The 14,502-nt window shown below is 43.1% G+C and overlaps 5 protein-coding genes across 5 annotated transcripts; 2 read left to right on the top strand and 3 right to left on the bottom strand.

Annotated features, from left to right (window-relative positions):
- Positions 1–2,257: 2,257 nt before the first annotated feature.
- BCR41DRAFT_244554 (hypothetical protein) lies at positions 2,258–3,545 on the top strand. Its single transcript, XM_022020147.1, has 2 exons — positions 2,258–2,601; positions 2,920–3,545. The coding sequence occupies exons 1-2, from the start codon at positions 2,339–2,341 to the stop codon at positions 3,506–3,508; spliced, it is 852 nt and encodes a 283-aa protein (XP_021883536.1). The 5' UTR covers positions 2,258–2,338; the 3' UTR covers positions 3,509–3,545.
- Positions 3,546–3,854: 309 nt separating this feature from the next.
- On the bottom strand, positions 3,855–7,287 carry BCR41DRAFT_349030 (hypothetical protein). Its single transcript, XM_022023397.1, has 2 exons — positions 6,952–7,287; positions 3,855–6,860 (listed from the first exon to the last, which is right to left on the bottom strand). The coding sequence occupies exons 1-2, from the start codon at positions 7,152–7,154 to the stop codon at positions 4,076–4,078; spliced, it is 2,988 nt and encodes a 995-aa protein (XP_021883535.1). The 5' UTR covers positions 7,155–7,287; the 3' UTR covers positions 3,855–4,075.
- Positions 7,288–7,353: 66 nt separating this feature from the next.
- On the top strand, positions 7,354–8,160 carry BCR41DRAFT_394035 (hypothetical protein; the record flags this gene model as incomplete). The annotated part of the gene is made up of 2 exons (XM_022028612.1): positions 7,354–7,892; positions 8,001–8,160. The coding sequence occupies 2 exons, from the start codon at positions 7,354–7,356 to the stop codon at positions 8,158–8,160; spliced, it is 699 nt and encodes a 232-aa protein (XP_021883534.1).
- A 305-nt stretch (positions 8,161–8,465) lies between these two features.
- BCR41DRAFT_394034 (hypothetical protein) lies at positions 8,466–11,826 on the bottom strand (the record flags this gene model as incomplete). The annotated part of the gene is made up of 3 exons (XM_022028611.1): positions 8,466–8,509; positions 8,595–11,500; positions 11,633–11,826. The coding sequence occupies 3 exons, from the start codon at positions 11,824–11,826 to the stop codon at positions 8,466–8,468; spliced, it is 3,144 nt and encodes a 1,047-aa protein (XP_021883533.1).
- A 237-nt stretch (positions 11,827–12,063) lies between these two features.
- On the bottom strand, positions 12,064–13,661 carry BCR41DRAFT_394033 (hypothetical protein; the record flags this gene model as incomplete). The annotated part of the gene is made up of 4 exons (XM_022028610.1): positions 12,064–12,677; positions 12,788–13,143; positions 13,302–13,382; positions 13,462–13,661. 4 exons carry the CDS (start codon positions 13,659–13,661, stop codon positions 12,064–12,066), a joined length of 1,251 nt encoding a protein of 416 aa, XP_021883532.1.
- Positions 13,662–14,502: the final 841 nt, after the last annotated feature.

Raw genomic sequence — 14,502 nt, 5'->3', positions numbered from 1 at the left:
AACAAGGAACGCGATACCGCAACCCCTTTATGAAACCCATCACTCCAGGACAACAACCATCTCCCGATTCAACAAATGCGCTGAGACCTGCCATTGGCCAACCACAGCAGTCGTTACCATTCATTAATACGTCCAGGTCTTCATCGGTCCCAGGTACCATCACACAAGGACCTATAGTGGCATCACCAATCACCCCGTCTGCAACATCCTCATCCATGGGATTACACGCGGCGGCAAAAGCAGAGCGAACCTCTCCACTAAAGACTTCATACGACTCCTCAGCTCCAATCTTAACGGACACTTTGCCTGCAGCCGATGTAAAAACCAACATGGACAACGGATACAACGAGCGTAGTGAATATCTTGACGAAAGATCAAGAGGAAGAAGCAAGAGCAGACATCGAAGCAAGAGTCGACACAGAAGTAGAAGTCGAGAAGATCGTGGACGCAGTAGTCGTAGCAAAAGTCGAGGACGGAGTAAAAGTGTGCACAGGAGCAGGAGTCGGCCCGCTAGACGTGTCCTTGCAATGGGTGAGGCTACAAGAAAGCGTGGAAGATCTCATGTCCGATATAGTGACGAGAGTGATGACATCCCTAGTATGAGCGACAGCGATATATACAGCAGTACAAGTGAATATGATAGTCCCAGGTACCGACAGCGTCGTCGCCGACGGTCCGATGACTACAGCAGTAGCAGTCGTAAGAAAAGAAAGCGTCGTTACTATTCATTTTCATCTGACACCAGTCCAGAAGTCCCTGTATTGGCAGAGAGCATGGACAACAATAGCGACACACCTCTTGCCATACGAAAAGCAAGGTCTAGCCTTTCTGGTCATTCTCAAGTTGCCCTAACAGATCCAATGGTTCATATGATGGCTGAGGTATGTCATATACATGTATATGTAAGCAGTTTGTAATGTTATTAAAGATGTCTGCCGTTCATGTTGATCCTGACCGTTTATGGTCTGTTCTTGTTCCTAGATCGACATTGTGACGCGAGATTTTAGCCATAAAATGGATCAGCTCAAGAAGGAAATGCAAAAGAAGATGGAGATCATTAAGGAACACTACCTGGCTGGCATCCAAACTCAGAAGAGCAGCAACAGTACCAGCAACCTTCTTCGAATCTCTCCTCCACAACAGATTCCTGGACAAGGCACTCCCGAGTCACCACTGCCTTCTGATCCTACCAGCACAGTCCAACAACAATCATACCCTTCTAACGCAGTAAAACCTCAGACGATCGGCTCTAATCAAAACGGAGTAGCAGATACTGGTGGTGCATGGCAACAGCAACAACAACAACGAGGAGCACTCTCACCACCTCCATCACTTAAGCCAGCCTCAGGAGACAAATCGAGAGGTGTCAAATCTGAGGTAGCAGTGGAGACGAGTGGGATTGTGACAATCCGTGTGCCACCTACACATCAAAGCCGGATAGTCCATCAAGCATATCCTAGCCCACGTGCATCAGGATACATGAGAGTGTTTGAAAAGTCCAACTATTACCTCCCAATTGGAGGACACCCCACGATGACAGTCCTTTCTTTAGGGACCAGAAAGGTTCCAGATAATCCATTTACAGGCAAACGAGGCCGACCATTGGTCCTCAACCCTTTCTCCTTCCAGACACGCTTTGAAGGGATTGCTGCCTCAAGTTCATATGATGGGTAAGATTATATATCCATCCGTCCATACATATATATCCTTGCTTGTGAAAGGTCAAAAGAGTTTTTTTTTACTAACCTTTTATTATTATTTTTTTTGTTTTTCGATTGATGCATCAGAAACATCCACTTTTGGGATATCAACGCACAGCTACTTCTGTTATCACTTCCAGCCAAAGAAAGTCGAGTGATTCCGTATACAGAGGCGCTGACATGGGTTAGAGAGGATATGATTGTGGCAGTGAGCCATTTAAAACGCGGCACACCATGGCCACCCGAGACGGCGTCGGTGAACAACATCGTTCCAACAGAAACACTCAATGCAGATCCAACCTATTCATCTTTGCCAGAGACCCAGACCAACTTGATCTCGATTTATTTTAATGACAAGGGCAAGCTAGGCTACAAAGTAACAACTATCTCGACCATGACTCACAGAGCCATCATCAACTGTGTAACTGCAGTGATGAGAGAGGATCATGGAATGTCCTATGTCACAGCAGGAGGAGACAAGACTTTGGTAAGAAGATTGATGAGGAAATATATGTACTCGTGTTTTACTTCAAAACGTTCTAACAGCTCTTTTTTGTTTATCTTCTTCTTCCTCTTCATCATAATCATCATCATCATCATCCTCTTTTTCTTCTCCTATATGATTTTGAAATTCGCACATGCAGATGCATTGGCGATTTTGTCCAGCAGATGATTCAGGAGACACGAAAGCAGAAGGATTGGGAGATGTCCACACTTTACATACAAACGCTGTCAAATGTCTCAGCTACTCTCACCCTTCCAAGATATTGTTCTCAGGAGGAGAGGATGGTCGATATATTAGCTACGATATGGCACATGAGAAGAAGATCTATGAGGATAAAGTCGGTCGAACGCTGAATATCGTTCAGAATCCCATGGATCATCGGATCAATGCATTAACGTAAGTCTCTTGTCTAGTTTTTTTTTTTTTTATTTTTTTTTTTATAATATCATTTTTTCTCCCAACTCTTCTTTTCTTGTTTTTCTTCTGGGTACTATTACATCGTGAAATACTCCTTGTACAGTTGAATCTCTCCAAGTTGAGAGGATGATATTAAATTGAAGAAAGAGTCGTTGGTTCGATGATGATAGGAGCAATGCTAATGTGGAAGCAGAGAATGATAGCAACTTGAAATAGAATACTGCCTTGGCCTAATGTCTACTTGAGCGGTATCTTACTTTTTCTTCTTTTTCCTTTTTCCTTTTTTGGGACCATCAGACTATATAGCCATATGACGCAGTTGATATTGATGGACGAGCGAATTCCTGTGACTCCAGTTCTCAAGTTGGGATATGCAGGCTCGACAAAGACTTTCAAGATCCCTATTCCTTCATGGCATCCAGAAGGAGGGCTTTTATCCTTTGGAGGGACTGAAGAAGGGATCATTAATATCTGGGATGTCCGATGGAATAAGATCAACTGTATTGAGAGTCAACGACCAGGATCAGGAGTCGTTACAGGCGATATCCGATTTGATAATGAGACTACCTTTAGTAGCAGCAACAGTAGCAGCAACAGTAGCAGCATCAATAACAACAATGGCAGCAAAACCCGAAGCGGTAGTGGATATAACAATAACAACAATGATAATATTAGTACCAATGGACAGCAGCAACAACAACAACAGCACCAGCACCCGATCTTCCGTGAAGCAGCCATTTTGAAAGGTCAATCTATTCGAAATCGACCAGGAGGACCGACTCAGATTTTGGAAGTAGGAGGGAAGCTAGTGATTTGTGCAGCATTCCATCCAACCAAGAATGTGCTGATCTCTCAGACTGTAGACAACAGCATTTCATTCATGTAAGCAAGCAAGAAAGCATACAAGTGATGGAAAGGATTATATGCATCCGCGTTTTATATATATAAAAATATCTTTTCTATACAGTGGTGCCATGTAAGTTACTAACGAACTGCTTTTTATTTTATTTGTTTCATTACCAATATAGTGATTACAAAGTGAGAAATGATCCTATCATCTAAAAAAAAAAAAAAAGAAGAAAAGAGTTGATGGGGATGTTAAAGATGATATTCTTAACTCTTGATGTAAACAGGTTCAAATGTAATATATATTTATTTATTCATTTATTATTGTCATTATTAACAAGAAAAGAGAAGAAAGAAATAAAGAAAATAAAATAAAGGAAATTGTTTCCGAGCAGAAATGCTTGTTGGTGTCAACTTTATATAACATGGACGTTGTAAAAGTGCAAAGATAATGCATGGGATAGGAGGAATCCTGCTTAGCATGTGAGAGATACAGTTCTGTTACAGGTTGTATTCATTTCTCCCCTCAATAAAACAATTTAAATATACGTGTTCTGTCCTGTCCTGTTCAGTTTTCCATCTGAGCATCTCAGACAGTGCCAGCTTTTCATCTCCTCATGATTGGATTGCTTCCCAAATCCAAATAATTCAACACCATGTTCGTCTTGAGCGCCTCTGATAGTGTCAAAGCTCTTTCATTCCTAATTAAGTTGCCCCTCAAGTCTAAATTGGTCAGACTGGTGTTGACCTTGAGTGCCCCTGATAGTGCCAGAGCTCCTTTATCCCCAATTGAGTTGGCCCACAAGTCCAAATTGGTCAGACTGGTATTGATCTTGAGTGCCTCTGACAGTACTAGAGCTCCTTCATTCCCAATTGAGTTGTTTCCCAAGTCCAAATTGGTCAGACTGGTGTTTGTCTTGAGTGCCTCTGACAGTGCCAGAGCTCCTTCTTTCCCAATTGAGTTGTATCGTAAGTTCAAATTGGTCAAGGTCATGTTAGTCTTGAGTGCCTCTGACAGTGCCAGGGCTCCCTCTTTCCCAATTGAGTTGCTTGTCAGATTCACATTAGCCAGACTGGTATTTGTCTTGAGTGCCTCTGACAGTGCCAGAGCTCCTTCTTTCCCAATTGAGTTCCAACTCAAGTCCAAATCGGTCAGACTGGTGTTTGTCTTGAGTGCCTCCGACAGTGCCAGAGCTCCTTCCTTCCTAATTGAGTTGTTCTCCAAGTCCAGATTGGCCAAGGTCATATTTGTCTCGAGTGCCTCTGACAGTCCCTGAGCTCCTTTATCTCCAATTGAGTTGCCGTGCAAATCCAAATTGGTTAGACTAGTGTTGGTCCTGAGTGCTTCTGACAACGCCAGAGCTCCTTCTTTCCCAATTGAGCTGCCCTTCAAGCTCAAATTGGTCAAGGTCATGTTAGTCTTGAGTGCCCTTGAGAGTGCTAGTGCTCCTTCCCTCTCAATTGAGTTGTGACCCAAGTTTAAATTAGTCAAGATCATGTTTGTCTTGAGTGCCTCTACGAGTGCCAGAACTATTTCATCCCGAATCGAGCTGTGGCTCGAATTCAAAGTGGCTGATGTCGCGTTGCCCTTCAGTGCCTCCGACAGTTCTTCCGTTACTATGCTGTGCCGCAAGCCCAAAGTAGCCAAAGTTGGACTAGTCTTGAGCGCGCCTAAAAGCTCCAGGACTCCTTCCTTCGTAATTGGATTGGCCCTCAAATCCAAAACAGCCAAAGTTGTATTAGCCTTGAGCGCCTTTGACAGTGCTAGAGCACCTTCATCCCCAATTAAGTTGTGTCTCAAGTCTATAGTAGTCAATTTCATGTTTGTCTTGAGTGCCTCTGACAGTGCGAAGGCTCCTTCATTCCTAATTGAATTGTGCTTCAAATCCAAGCTGGCCAAAGTCATGTTGGTCGCGAGTGAATTTACAAGCTCTTGAAAATCATCTCGTCTGATATCTCGTAGCCTCATCTCAAAGGTTAACTCATGATGATGTCGCAACTTTTGGTTTGGTAAGCTGGAAAGCTTGGTGAGATCTGGAGACAGTACAATACGGACCACTTTCATAGTGTTGACCTCTATAATACGAACGAGTTTTTCATATATTGTAGTTAAACGTAGTTTCCTAGTAATACCTTCTTGAGGACTACCAAGATCAAGCCGAAGAACCGATACACTCGAGACTCTTAGTGCATTCTCAAGTGTTTCAAGATCAGTCTTGGTCCAATCCCAGCCGCTCTTGAACGTAATATCCAGCTCGTAAACACGTTTCGCTTTGGCCATGGCACCAAAGAATCCTCTGGCTGTGATTTTGGATCCCAATTCAATGACCACTTTACCAAGCTGTGAGTCATACTCGCCACCGTTCATCTCCACAACATCTTCAAAGGCTTTCTGCTCTTCCTCTTTATATGTTGAACTGAAATGGCCGATACAAACCCATTTGACATGACCTGCTTCTGTTCTGATCCTGTACAAGTTACCAAGCTTGCCATCTTCATCGTTGATTTGAAGGAATTTGCTCAGTCCTCGGAGATCTGCTCCTTCAAGTGTCGCATAGTCTTCGATTGTATTGATACTGTTCAGAGCCGGAAACTCAGCAGAGAGTGCTTTCATATAGTCGAGTGAATAATCAATACCGGCTTTGAGATCCGGGACTGGCCCAAGTGGGGCAGCCAAGGGCACTCCTACACTGAGGCACTGTAAAAGGATGGCCATGTATTTCCCATATTTTTGAAAGAACTCTGTGCTGTTTCGGACTATATATCCTTCATGTTTGGCAAAATGGGTTTGATTTTGGCTGCTCTTGCCTGTCTCTACAGTGTGATCCCCGCATTCACATAGGAAATGAAGGCGGAACTTCTTCCTCAAGATATTCATTGGGTCCCATTCGGTCCGGTCTTCAGGCAAAATGATAAAGAGTCGAGGGATTGGATACTCGTGTAGCTCAAAGGTCTGGACGAGGATAGCTTCAGCTTTTTGTTGAAGGATCGCAAGTCTGTTGAGTGCTTGCTGTAGCAAACTATGATTCTCCTTCTCCATTTCAAGCACCTTGTCGTTCTCCTCCTTTACCTCCAATTGCAGTTTATGCACCTTAGCATTCATCTCCTTAACCTCCGATTGCAATTTAACCACCTCATCCTTTAGCTCCAGTTGCATTTTATACATCTCTACTTGTAGTTCAAACGCCTTGCCCATCTTGTCTTCTAGTGTAAGCATCATGTCGCCCTTATCCTCGACCTTAACCATCCACTCCTTAATCTCGTCAGAGTGGGAGCTGAAATCCTTATTATTATGGACAGTAAGAGATTTGTTACTGTTGCTGGACTGTGGTGCGTCTGTTATGACGTCCAGGATCTTGTCAGGGTAGAATGCAATACGCAGAGGTTCGATCCTAATAGAACATAGACAAAAATGATGTGTCAGATCAGGTTCTCCTTTTCTTCTAGGAGCATTTAAAAGAGCACCATGGTAAAGCAATATACCTGTTGTCATTGGCGTCTAAAAGGAATGGAATGGGATGTCCATTCAACTTGAAGCGTAGTGCATCTGGAAACACATCTCGAATGTCCTCCAAACTCACATAGCAGAGCGGGTTGCCAATGCTCGCATTGGTGGAAGCAGTTCTGACACAAACTTCCTCAATGATGCCGTTTTTTCGGAATTGTTGGTACTGAGGTTCTGTCATTTCGGTGATGATTCAAGAGATGATGGCGAGATGGAAAATATTCACTCATTTCTCTCTTGTAAAAGATGCTGGTTGATCCATTTTCAACTTCGCCTCTTGGTGTCGCAGGGGTGTAAAAATCAGATAATGCACGGATCCAAGTTGTTGTAAATTTGCATCTCATTCCGCCTCAATGAAGTGGCCTTTATTGAGAACGGAAATGCACTCGGATGATGGTGCATCGATTATGGTCAGCGATGATGCCTTGCCTGCAATGGTTGAAGATATGATTGAGGTGATTAAGTGCGTCTCCTTGAGCTTGGTTGACATGAGCAACATCAGTATCAGTGCCCTGCACTTCTTCAGACAGACCAATGTTTCTCAAGAGAACCTTCAGCAGATCCGTAGACCCACGCATCGCCCGCCATCCTTAACGCGCCAACGTAACCCTTTTATGAAATCCATCACTGCTATCTCCCGATTCAACAGATCCATCGTTAGTCCGCCACAACAGTCGCTATCATTTATTGATATATCGAGATCTGCATCAGTATCATCCGGTATTAAAACACAAGGACTCATAGTGGCATCACCAATCACTCCATCTGCAACATCCTTTGCTAAAACAGAGCGAAGCTTATCACTAAACACTTCATACAGCTCATCAGCTCCAATCTCAGTGGACACCTTGTCCGGAGCTGATAAACAAAGTAACACATGCGATAAATACGAAGAGTATAGCGAATACCATGACACAAGGTCAAGGGGAGGAGATATAAGAGCAGACAACAAAGTTGAGCGCAGCAGGCGTAGCAAGAGCCGAGGATAGAGTAAATATGTGCATAGGTACTGGTGTCGACTCACTAGATGTGTCTTTACGATAGGAGAGCCTACAAGGAAGAGCGGAGGGCCCCATGTCCGGTGTATTGATGAAAACGATGATGACAGTCCCAGTATGAGCGACAACGGATTATATAGTACCACAAGTAACTATAACAGTCGCAGGTACCGACACCATCATCGCTGATGGTCCGATGACTATAATAGTAATCAGTGTAAGGAAAGGAAGCGTCGCTCCTATCCATTTTCGTTCAGCACCAATCCGGAAGTTTCTCCATTGAGGGAACACAAGTAACGATAACAACAACCTCCTTCGGCCACCCAAGGAAGATAACAGCTGTTCTTTCATACAAGTAGCATAGAGATGGAGGAAAGAATTTTATACTAAGGAGCTGTTTATTGATTATAAAGCGGGAAAAGAATAAAAAGATATACATATATATTTATATATTGGACGGTACATAAAGCGTTGCAATCCTCCCATCGGTTTCCTCACTCTGTTAGTTTAGACAGGATTAATTGTAAACTATCTCGATCTTATTATAATAAAAAAAAAAATAAAAAGAATGCTGCAGAACAGAAACATGAATATTGCATTCGAGAGCGCCAGAGCACCTGTACTCCCAATTGAGTTGCTACTCAATTTCAAAGTCTTCAAAGTCCTATTGATCTTGAGCATCCCTGATAACGCCTGAGCCCCACTACTTCCTAAAAAGTTGATACTCAAGTCCAAACCGGTCAAAGCCTTATTAGTCTTGAGCACCTTCGAGAGTGCAAGAGCACCCAACGCCGTATTTGTCTTGAGAGCCTCCGAGAGTGCAAGGGCTCCTTCCTTCTGAATCGAGTTGTTTTTCAAGATTAGGGTGTTCAAAGTTGAGTTGACTTTAAGTGCCTCTGACAGTGCCATAGCTCCTCTGTCCCCAATACAATTGCCCTGCAAGTTCAAAACTGTCAACGTTGTGTTGATCTTTAGTGCCTCTGTCAGTGCAAGAGTTCCTTCATGCCCAAATTTGTTGTCTATTAATCCCAAAGTGACCAAAATCGTGTTGACCTTTAATGTCTCTGACAGTGCAAGGACTCCTTCTTTCCCAATTGTGTTGTTGTACAAGTCCAAATATGCCAAAGTCGTGTTAGCCTTGAGTGCCTCTGACAATACTAGAGCTCCTTCATTTCCGTTTGCGTGGTTCCGCAAGCCCAAGCCGGCCAAGGTCGTGTTGGTCTTGAGGGCCTTTGAGAGTACAAGAACTATTTCATCTCCAATTGAGCTGCCACTCAAATCTAAAGTGGTCGATACCGCGTTGCCCTTGAGTGGTCCTGACAGTTCCTCCGCAACCAAGTCGGCCCACAAGCCCAAAGTGGTCAAAGCTGAGCTGTTCCCGAACACATCCAGCAGCGCTAGGACCCTTTCCTTGTTAATTGAGTTGTCCCTCAAGTCCAAATTGGCCAAAACCATGTTACCCTTGAGCGCCTCTATCAGCGCAAGAGCTCCTTCGTCCTCAATCGAGTTCCACTTCACACTTAAATTAGTTAAAGTCGGGTTGGCTTTGAGCGCCTCTGATAGCGCCAAAGCTCCTCCATTCCTGATTTTGTTGTTTTCCAAGTCCAAAGCAGTCAAAGTCGTGTTGACCTTGAGCGCTTCTGACAGTGCCCGAGCTCCATCCTTTCCAATTTCGTTGATACTCAAGTCCAGGATCTTTAAACTAGTGTTGGCCTTAAGTGCGTCTGAGATTGCCAGAGCCCCTTCGTCCCCGATTGAGTTGTAACTCAAACTCAAAGTGATCAAAGTTGTGTTGATTTTGAGTGCTTTTGATAATGCAAGGACCCCGTTATTCTCAATTGAGTTTGCCTCCAGTTTCAAGGTGGTTAATGCCGTGTTAGATTTGAGTGCCTTTGAGAGTGCCAGAGCTCCTTTATTCCCAATTGGGTTTGCCTCCAAGTCCAAATATGTCAAAGTGGTGTTAGTCCTGAGGGCCTTGGACAGTGCCAGAGCTCCTTTAGCCCCAATTGAGTTGTCGTACAAGTCTAAACGGGTCAAATTCGTAGCGGTCTTGAGTGAGGCTGCAATAACTTGAGATTCGTTAGCTTCAATCCATCGAGGCCTCATCTCAAAGGATAACTCTTGAAGGTGTGATGAGTTTTTAGGCTGAAATTTGGAAAGCTCGATGAGATCCGGACACAGTAGAATATGTATCGTTTTCATATTGTGGAGTTCTATGATACGAACAAGTGGTTCATATCGTATAGATGCTGGAAGTAGTTTCTTATTGATGCTTTCTCGAGACCACCCAAGATCAAGTCGAAGAATCGATACACTCGACACCTTTAATGCATTTTCAAGTGCCTCAAGATCATCCTTGGTCCAGTCCCACTTCAGTGCGATATCCAATTCGTAAACGTTTCCTGCCCTGGCCAGAGCAGCAAAGAATTCATCAGCGCTGTCTTCAGATTCCAATTCGATGACTACTTTACCAAGGTGCAAGTCATATTTCCCATTATTCATTTCCACCGCAATTTCAAGCCTTTTCTGACCTTTGCTGCAACAAGTCGAACGGTAGTGGTCCACACACACCCATTCGACATGGCCCACTTTGATTATGATCCTGTACAAATTGCCAAGTTGTCTGTCCTCGTCGTTGGTTTGAAGGAACGTTCCTAATTTTTGAAGATCAGGTCCTTCAAGTGCCTCATAATTATCGATTGCGTTGATGTTACTCAGATCCGGATACTCGAGAGAGAGCGCTTTGATATAGTCAATTGAATAGTCGATACCAACATTAAGCAGGTTTGGGACTGTTGTTCCCGTTCCCGTTCCCATCCCCAGCTTGAGCCATTCTAAAAGGATGAGTATGTATTTCCCATATTTTCGAAAGAACTCTGTAATGTTTTGTATTTCATATCCGTCATGTTTGGTAATGTGGATTCCGTTCTGGCTACACTTTTTTGACTCTAGGGAGTGATCTTCACGTTCGCATAGGAAGTGAAGACGGACCTTGTTCTTCAAGATATTTATTGGGTCCCACTTTGTACTGTCGATAGGCAAGATGATAAACAATCGGGGGATTGGGTACTTTTGTAGCTCAGAGTTCTGGATGAAGATAGCTTGAGCATATTTTTGGAGGATAGCAAGTCTTTCGAGGGTTTGATGTTGCAGATCAGTGATCATTTCATCCTTCTCATCCTTCTCTTTAGGTTTCAATTGCACTTTGATCACCTTTTGGTCCTCTCCTTGGGTCACTTTCAAGTTTTTAATAGCTTTAGGATTGGGAATGGAATTGACATTGTCGGATTGTGTGCGAGTGTAGGTGGTAAGAAAAGAGTTGAGAGATTGAGCCAGGTTTGATAATAGCAAAAGAGAGTCCTGATTTTCCGATGCTTTGAATGTTGGTAAATGGACAACGGTGTTGCTGTTGTTGTTGTTGTTGTTGTTGTTGTTGTTGTTGTTGTTGTTAATGCTGCTGGGTCGCGGTGCCTCTGCAATGACGTCCAGGATCTTGCCAGGATAGAATGCAATGCACGGAGGTTCGATTCTTGTGTGGAACAAAACAAATAAATAAACAAAAGCAAAAGACATGTCAGTTGGATCCCCCTGTTTCCTTTCTAGGACAATTGACAATGCACCATACTAAATAAAAATAAAAATAAGAGATAAATAAAAATACCTATTGCCATTAGAATCTTCAAGGAATGGGATGGGGAAATGATTCAATTTGAATCGCAATGCATCTGGAAACACGGCTCGAATGTCTTGCAAACCCACAAATGACAATTTGTCATTTTTGTCATTGCTAGCTCTGACACAAACTTTTTCAATTTTGGTGTCCTTCCGGAATTGTTGGTAATGAAGCTTTGTCATTTCGCAGATGCTATAAGGATGCTGAGAAGAATGAATGATCCATCGAATGAACGAGATGCAGTTTGACCGTTTTTATTCAGCTCCGCCATTTGGTGTAACAAACAACAACAAAGAGTTTAAATATGAAATGGGGCAATAAGAAAGAGTGCGCACATCGTCTATAGCCATCGCAAGCATGGCGTGTCTTTTATATACGGATCCATCCATAGTGCATCCCAAAGATACAACTTTGATTGATCAGCGAGCAAGTAGGTCATATCGCGTAGATGTCGAAAGCACTTTCTTAGAAACCTTTTCTTGAACCCATCCGAGATCAAGTCGAAGAAGCGACACACTCGATATCTTTAATGCATTCTCAAGCGTCTCAAGATCAGTCTTGGTCCATTCCCAATCGAATGTGATATTCAACTCGTAAACATTCCTTGCATTGGTCAGGGCACTGAAGAATTCCCCAGCTCTAGTCCTGGATTTCAGTTTGATAACCACTTTACCAAGCTGCAAGTCATATTTTCCACCATTCATCTCCACTACATTTTCAAATCCCTTCTGATCCTTCTCTCTGTATGTTGCACGATAGTGGTCAATACAAACCCATTTGACATGTCCCATTTCTGTCGTGGTCCTGTACAAGTTGCTGAGCTGCCTCTCTTCATCGTTGGTCTGAAGGAATGTTCCCAATTGTCGGAGATCTGCACCCTCAAGTCCCTCATAGTCATCGAGTGTGTTGACGTTGTTCAAGACCGAGTGCTCAACAGAGAGTGCTTTCATATAGTCGAGTGAATAATCAATCCAGCATCCAGTAGATTTGGGGCTGATCCCAGAGAAGCAGCCGAGGATATACTCGTTCCCAACTTGAACCACAGCAAAAGGATGACCATGTACTGTCCATACTTTTGAAAGAACTCTGTGTTGTTTCGGACTTCATAGCCCTCATGCCTGGCAAGATGGATTTAGTTCAGACTATTCTTGTTCGCTTTTACAGAATGATCTCCACATTCACATAAGAAATGAAGGCGGAACTTGTTCCTCAAGATATTCATTGGGTCCCACTTGGTTCGATCGACCGGTAAAATGATAAAGAGTCGAGGGATTGAATACTCGTGCAGCTCAAAGTTCTGGATGAGGATAGCTTCAGCATGCTTTTGAAGGAGCGCAAGTCTGCTGAGGGCTTGATGTTGCAACATAATAGCCTCCCTTTGCATTTCAAGCATCTTGTCGTCCTTCTCCTTTGCCTCCAATTGGAGTTTGAGCATCTCCAATTGCAGCTTGATCACCTCATCATCTCTCTTTAATCTCCTCATAATTAGAGTTGCTAATCTCGATTTGGGCGTTATTACGAAGAGTTAGAGAGGAGTTGATTGGTTGAACCGAGTTTGATAATGACAAAAGAAGGTCCTGAAATACTGGTTTTTCTGTCTCTCTTATTGTCGGAAAATGGACGACGGCATTGTTGTTGCCATTACTGTTACCGTTACTGCTGCTGGACTGCGGCAGCTCTGTAATGACATCCAGCCAGGATCTTGTTAGGATAGAATGCAATGCGCAAAGGTTCGATCCTATTAGAGCAAAATAAAAACAAAGGCGTGTCAAATTGGGTTCACTTGGGGCAATCGAGATAAAATACAGGCAACATACCTGTTACCATCAGCATATGGAATGATTGGGATGGGATGTCCATCCAATTTGAATCGTAGTGCATCTGGAAACGCATCTCGAATGTCTTGCAAACTCACAAAATATGACAAGCTTGCATTAGTGGAAGCAGTTCTGACACAAACTTCTTCAATGATGTCGCTGTTGGCCTTTCGGAATTGTTGGTATTGCAGTTCTGTCATCTTGGCGATGATTCGAAAGATACCCAGATGGCGATGAGGTCGATCTTTTTTTTTTTTTCTTTTTATGAGAAAACACAAACATGTGTGTGCTCTCTTTACAATGGATCCTTCTAGACCTGATTTCTACAGCTTCCTTGACTTGATGAATTTGCTATACTCGATTGAGTTGTCTTTCTTGATCCATTGATTATATTTCCTCTCAAGGATACTGTCCATTCATGTCTTTTGACTGAAGACATAACGGTCTTTATTAGGAACAATTGTGTCCTGATGTCTTGGTACATGCAGGCTTTTCACTCTTGGAAAACGTAGACGACGGATCTCGACCTGATCAAGAAAATCATTATTTCGAGGCGCTAAATCCATTTACAGCTTTATCCCTAGACCTTGGCTACAGCTATTGAATTGATGGCTAATATTATTAATATAGATCAGGATCCACAAAAACAAAGCAGGACTTGTTGGTGCATGCCAATTGAATAGCAGTTCATTGGAGGGAGCTGTGTAAAAATAAAAGTCTTTTTTTTTTTTTTTTTTTTTGAAAAGGACATGAAGAAGACTTCTCAAGGTTAATACCGATTACCGCCTTGCTGGATGCTTCTTACTCTGCCCCAACAGTCCCATCCGACCATTCATAGAAAATGGTAAAATTGTCCAAACTCTTTGATTCAAGTATATGGCCTTTCATTTGCGTTTCCTTTAGGATCACCTCGTTACTGAGCCGCCCTCTCTCACTTGTCCTAACGCTTCGAGATACTCAGGCAAAGTCCCGAAGAGAAAGAGCAGACTTCTCTCGACGTCACTTATAGATTTTGTCTTGGCTGAAGTGGTTGCAGTGTTC

This window comes from Lobosporangium transversale, assembly GCF_002105155.1.
Source record: "Lobosporangium transversale strain NRRL 3116 chromosome Unknown BCR41scaffold_9, whole genome shotgun sequence".
Taxonomy (NCBI): Eukaryota; Fungi; Mortierellomycota; class Mortierellomycetes; order Mortierellales; family Mortierellaceae; genus Lobosporangium; species Lobosporangium transversale.
The sequence above is the reverse complement of the archived record's forward strand: the minus strand, read 5'-3'. Positions and strand labels throughout refer to the sequence as shown.

Excerpts from the sequence above, each read along its gene's own strand:
- BCR41DRAFT_244554 (XM_022020147.1), top strand. The coding sequence starts at position 2,339 with ATGCAGATGCATTGGCGATTTTGTCCAGCAGATGATTCAGGAGACACG. Across the intron at positions 2,602-2,919 it reads CATCGGATCAATGCATTAAC|ACTATATAGCCATATGACGC; the intron begins GTAAGTCTCTTG and ends TGGGACCATCAG.
- BCR41DRAFT_349030 (XM_022023397.1), bottom strand. The coding sequence starts at position 7,154 with ATGACAGAACCTCAGTACCAACAATTCCGAAAAAACGGCATCATTGAG. Across the intron at positions 6,861-6,951 it reads TTAGACGCCAATGACAACAG|GATCGAACCTCTGCGTATTG; the intron begins GTATATTGCTTT and ends ATGTTCTATTAG.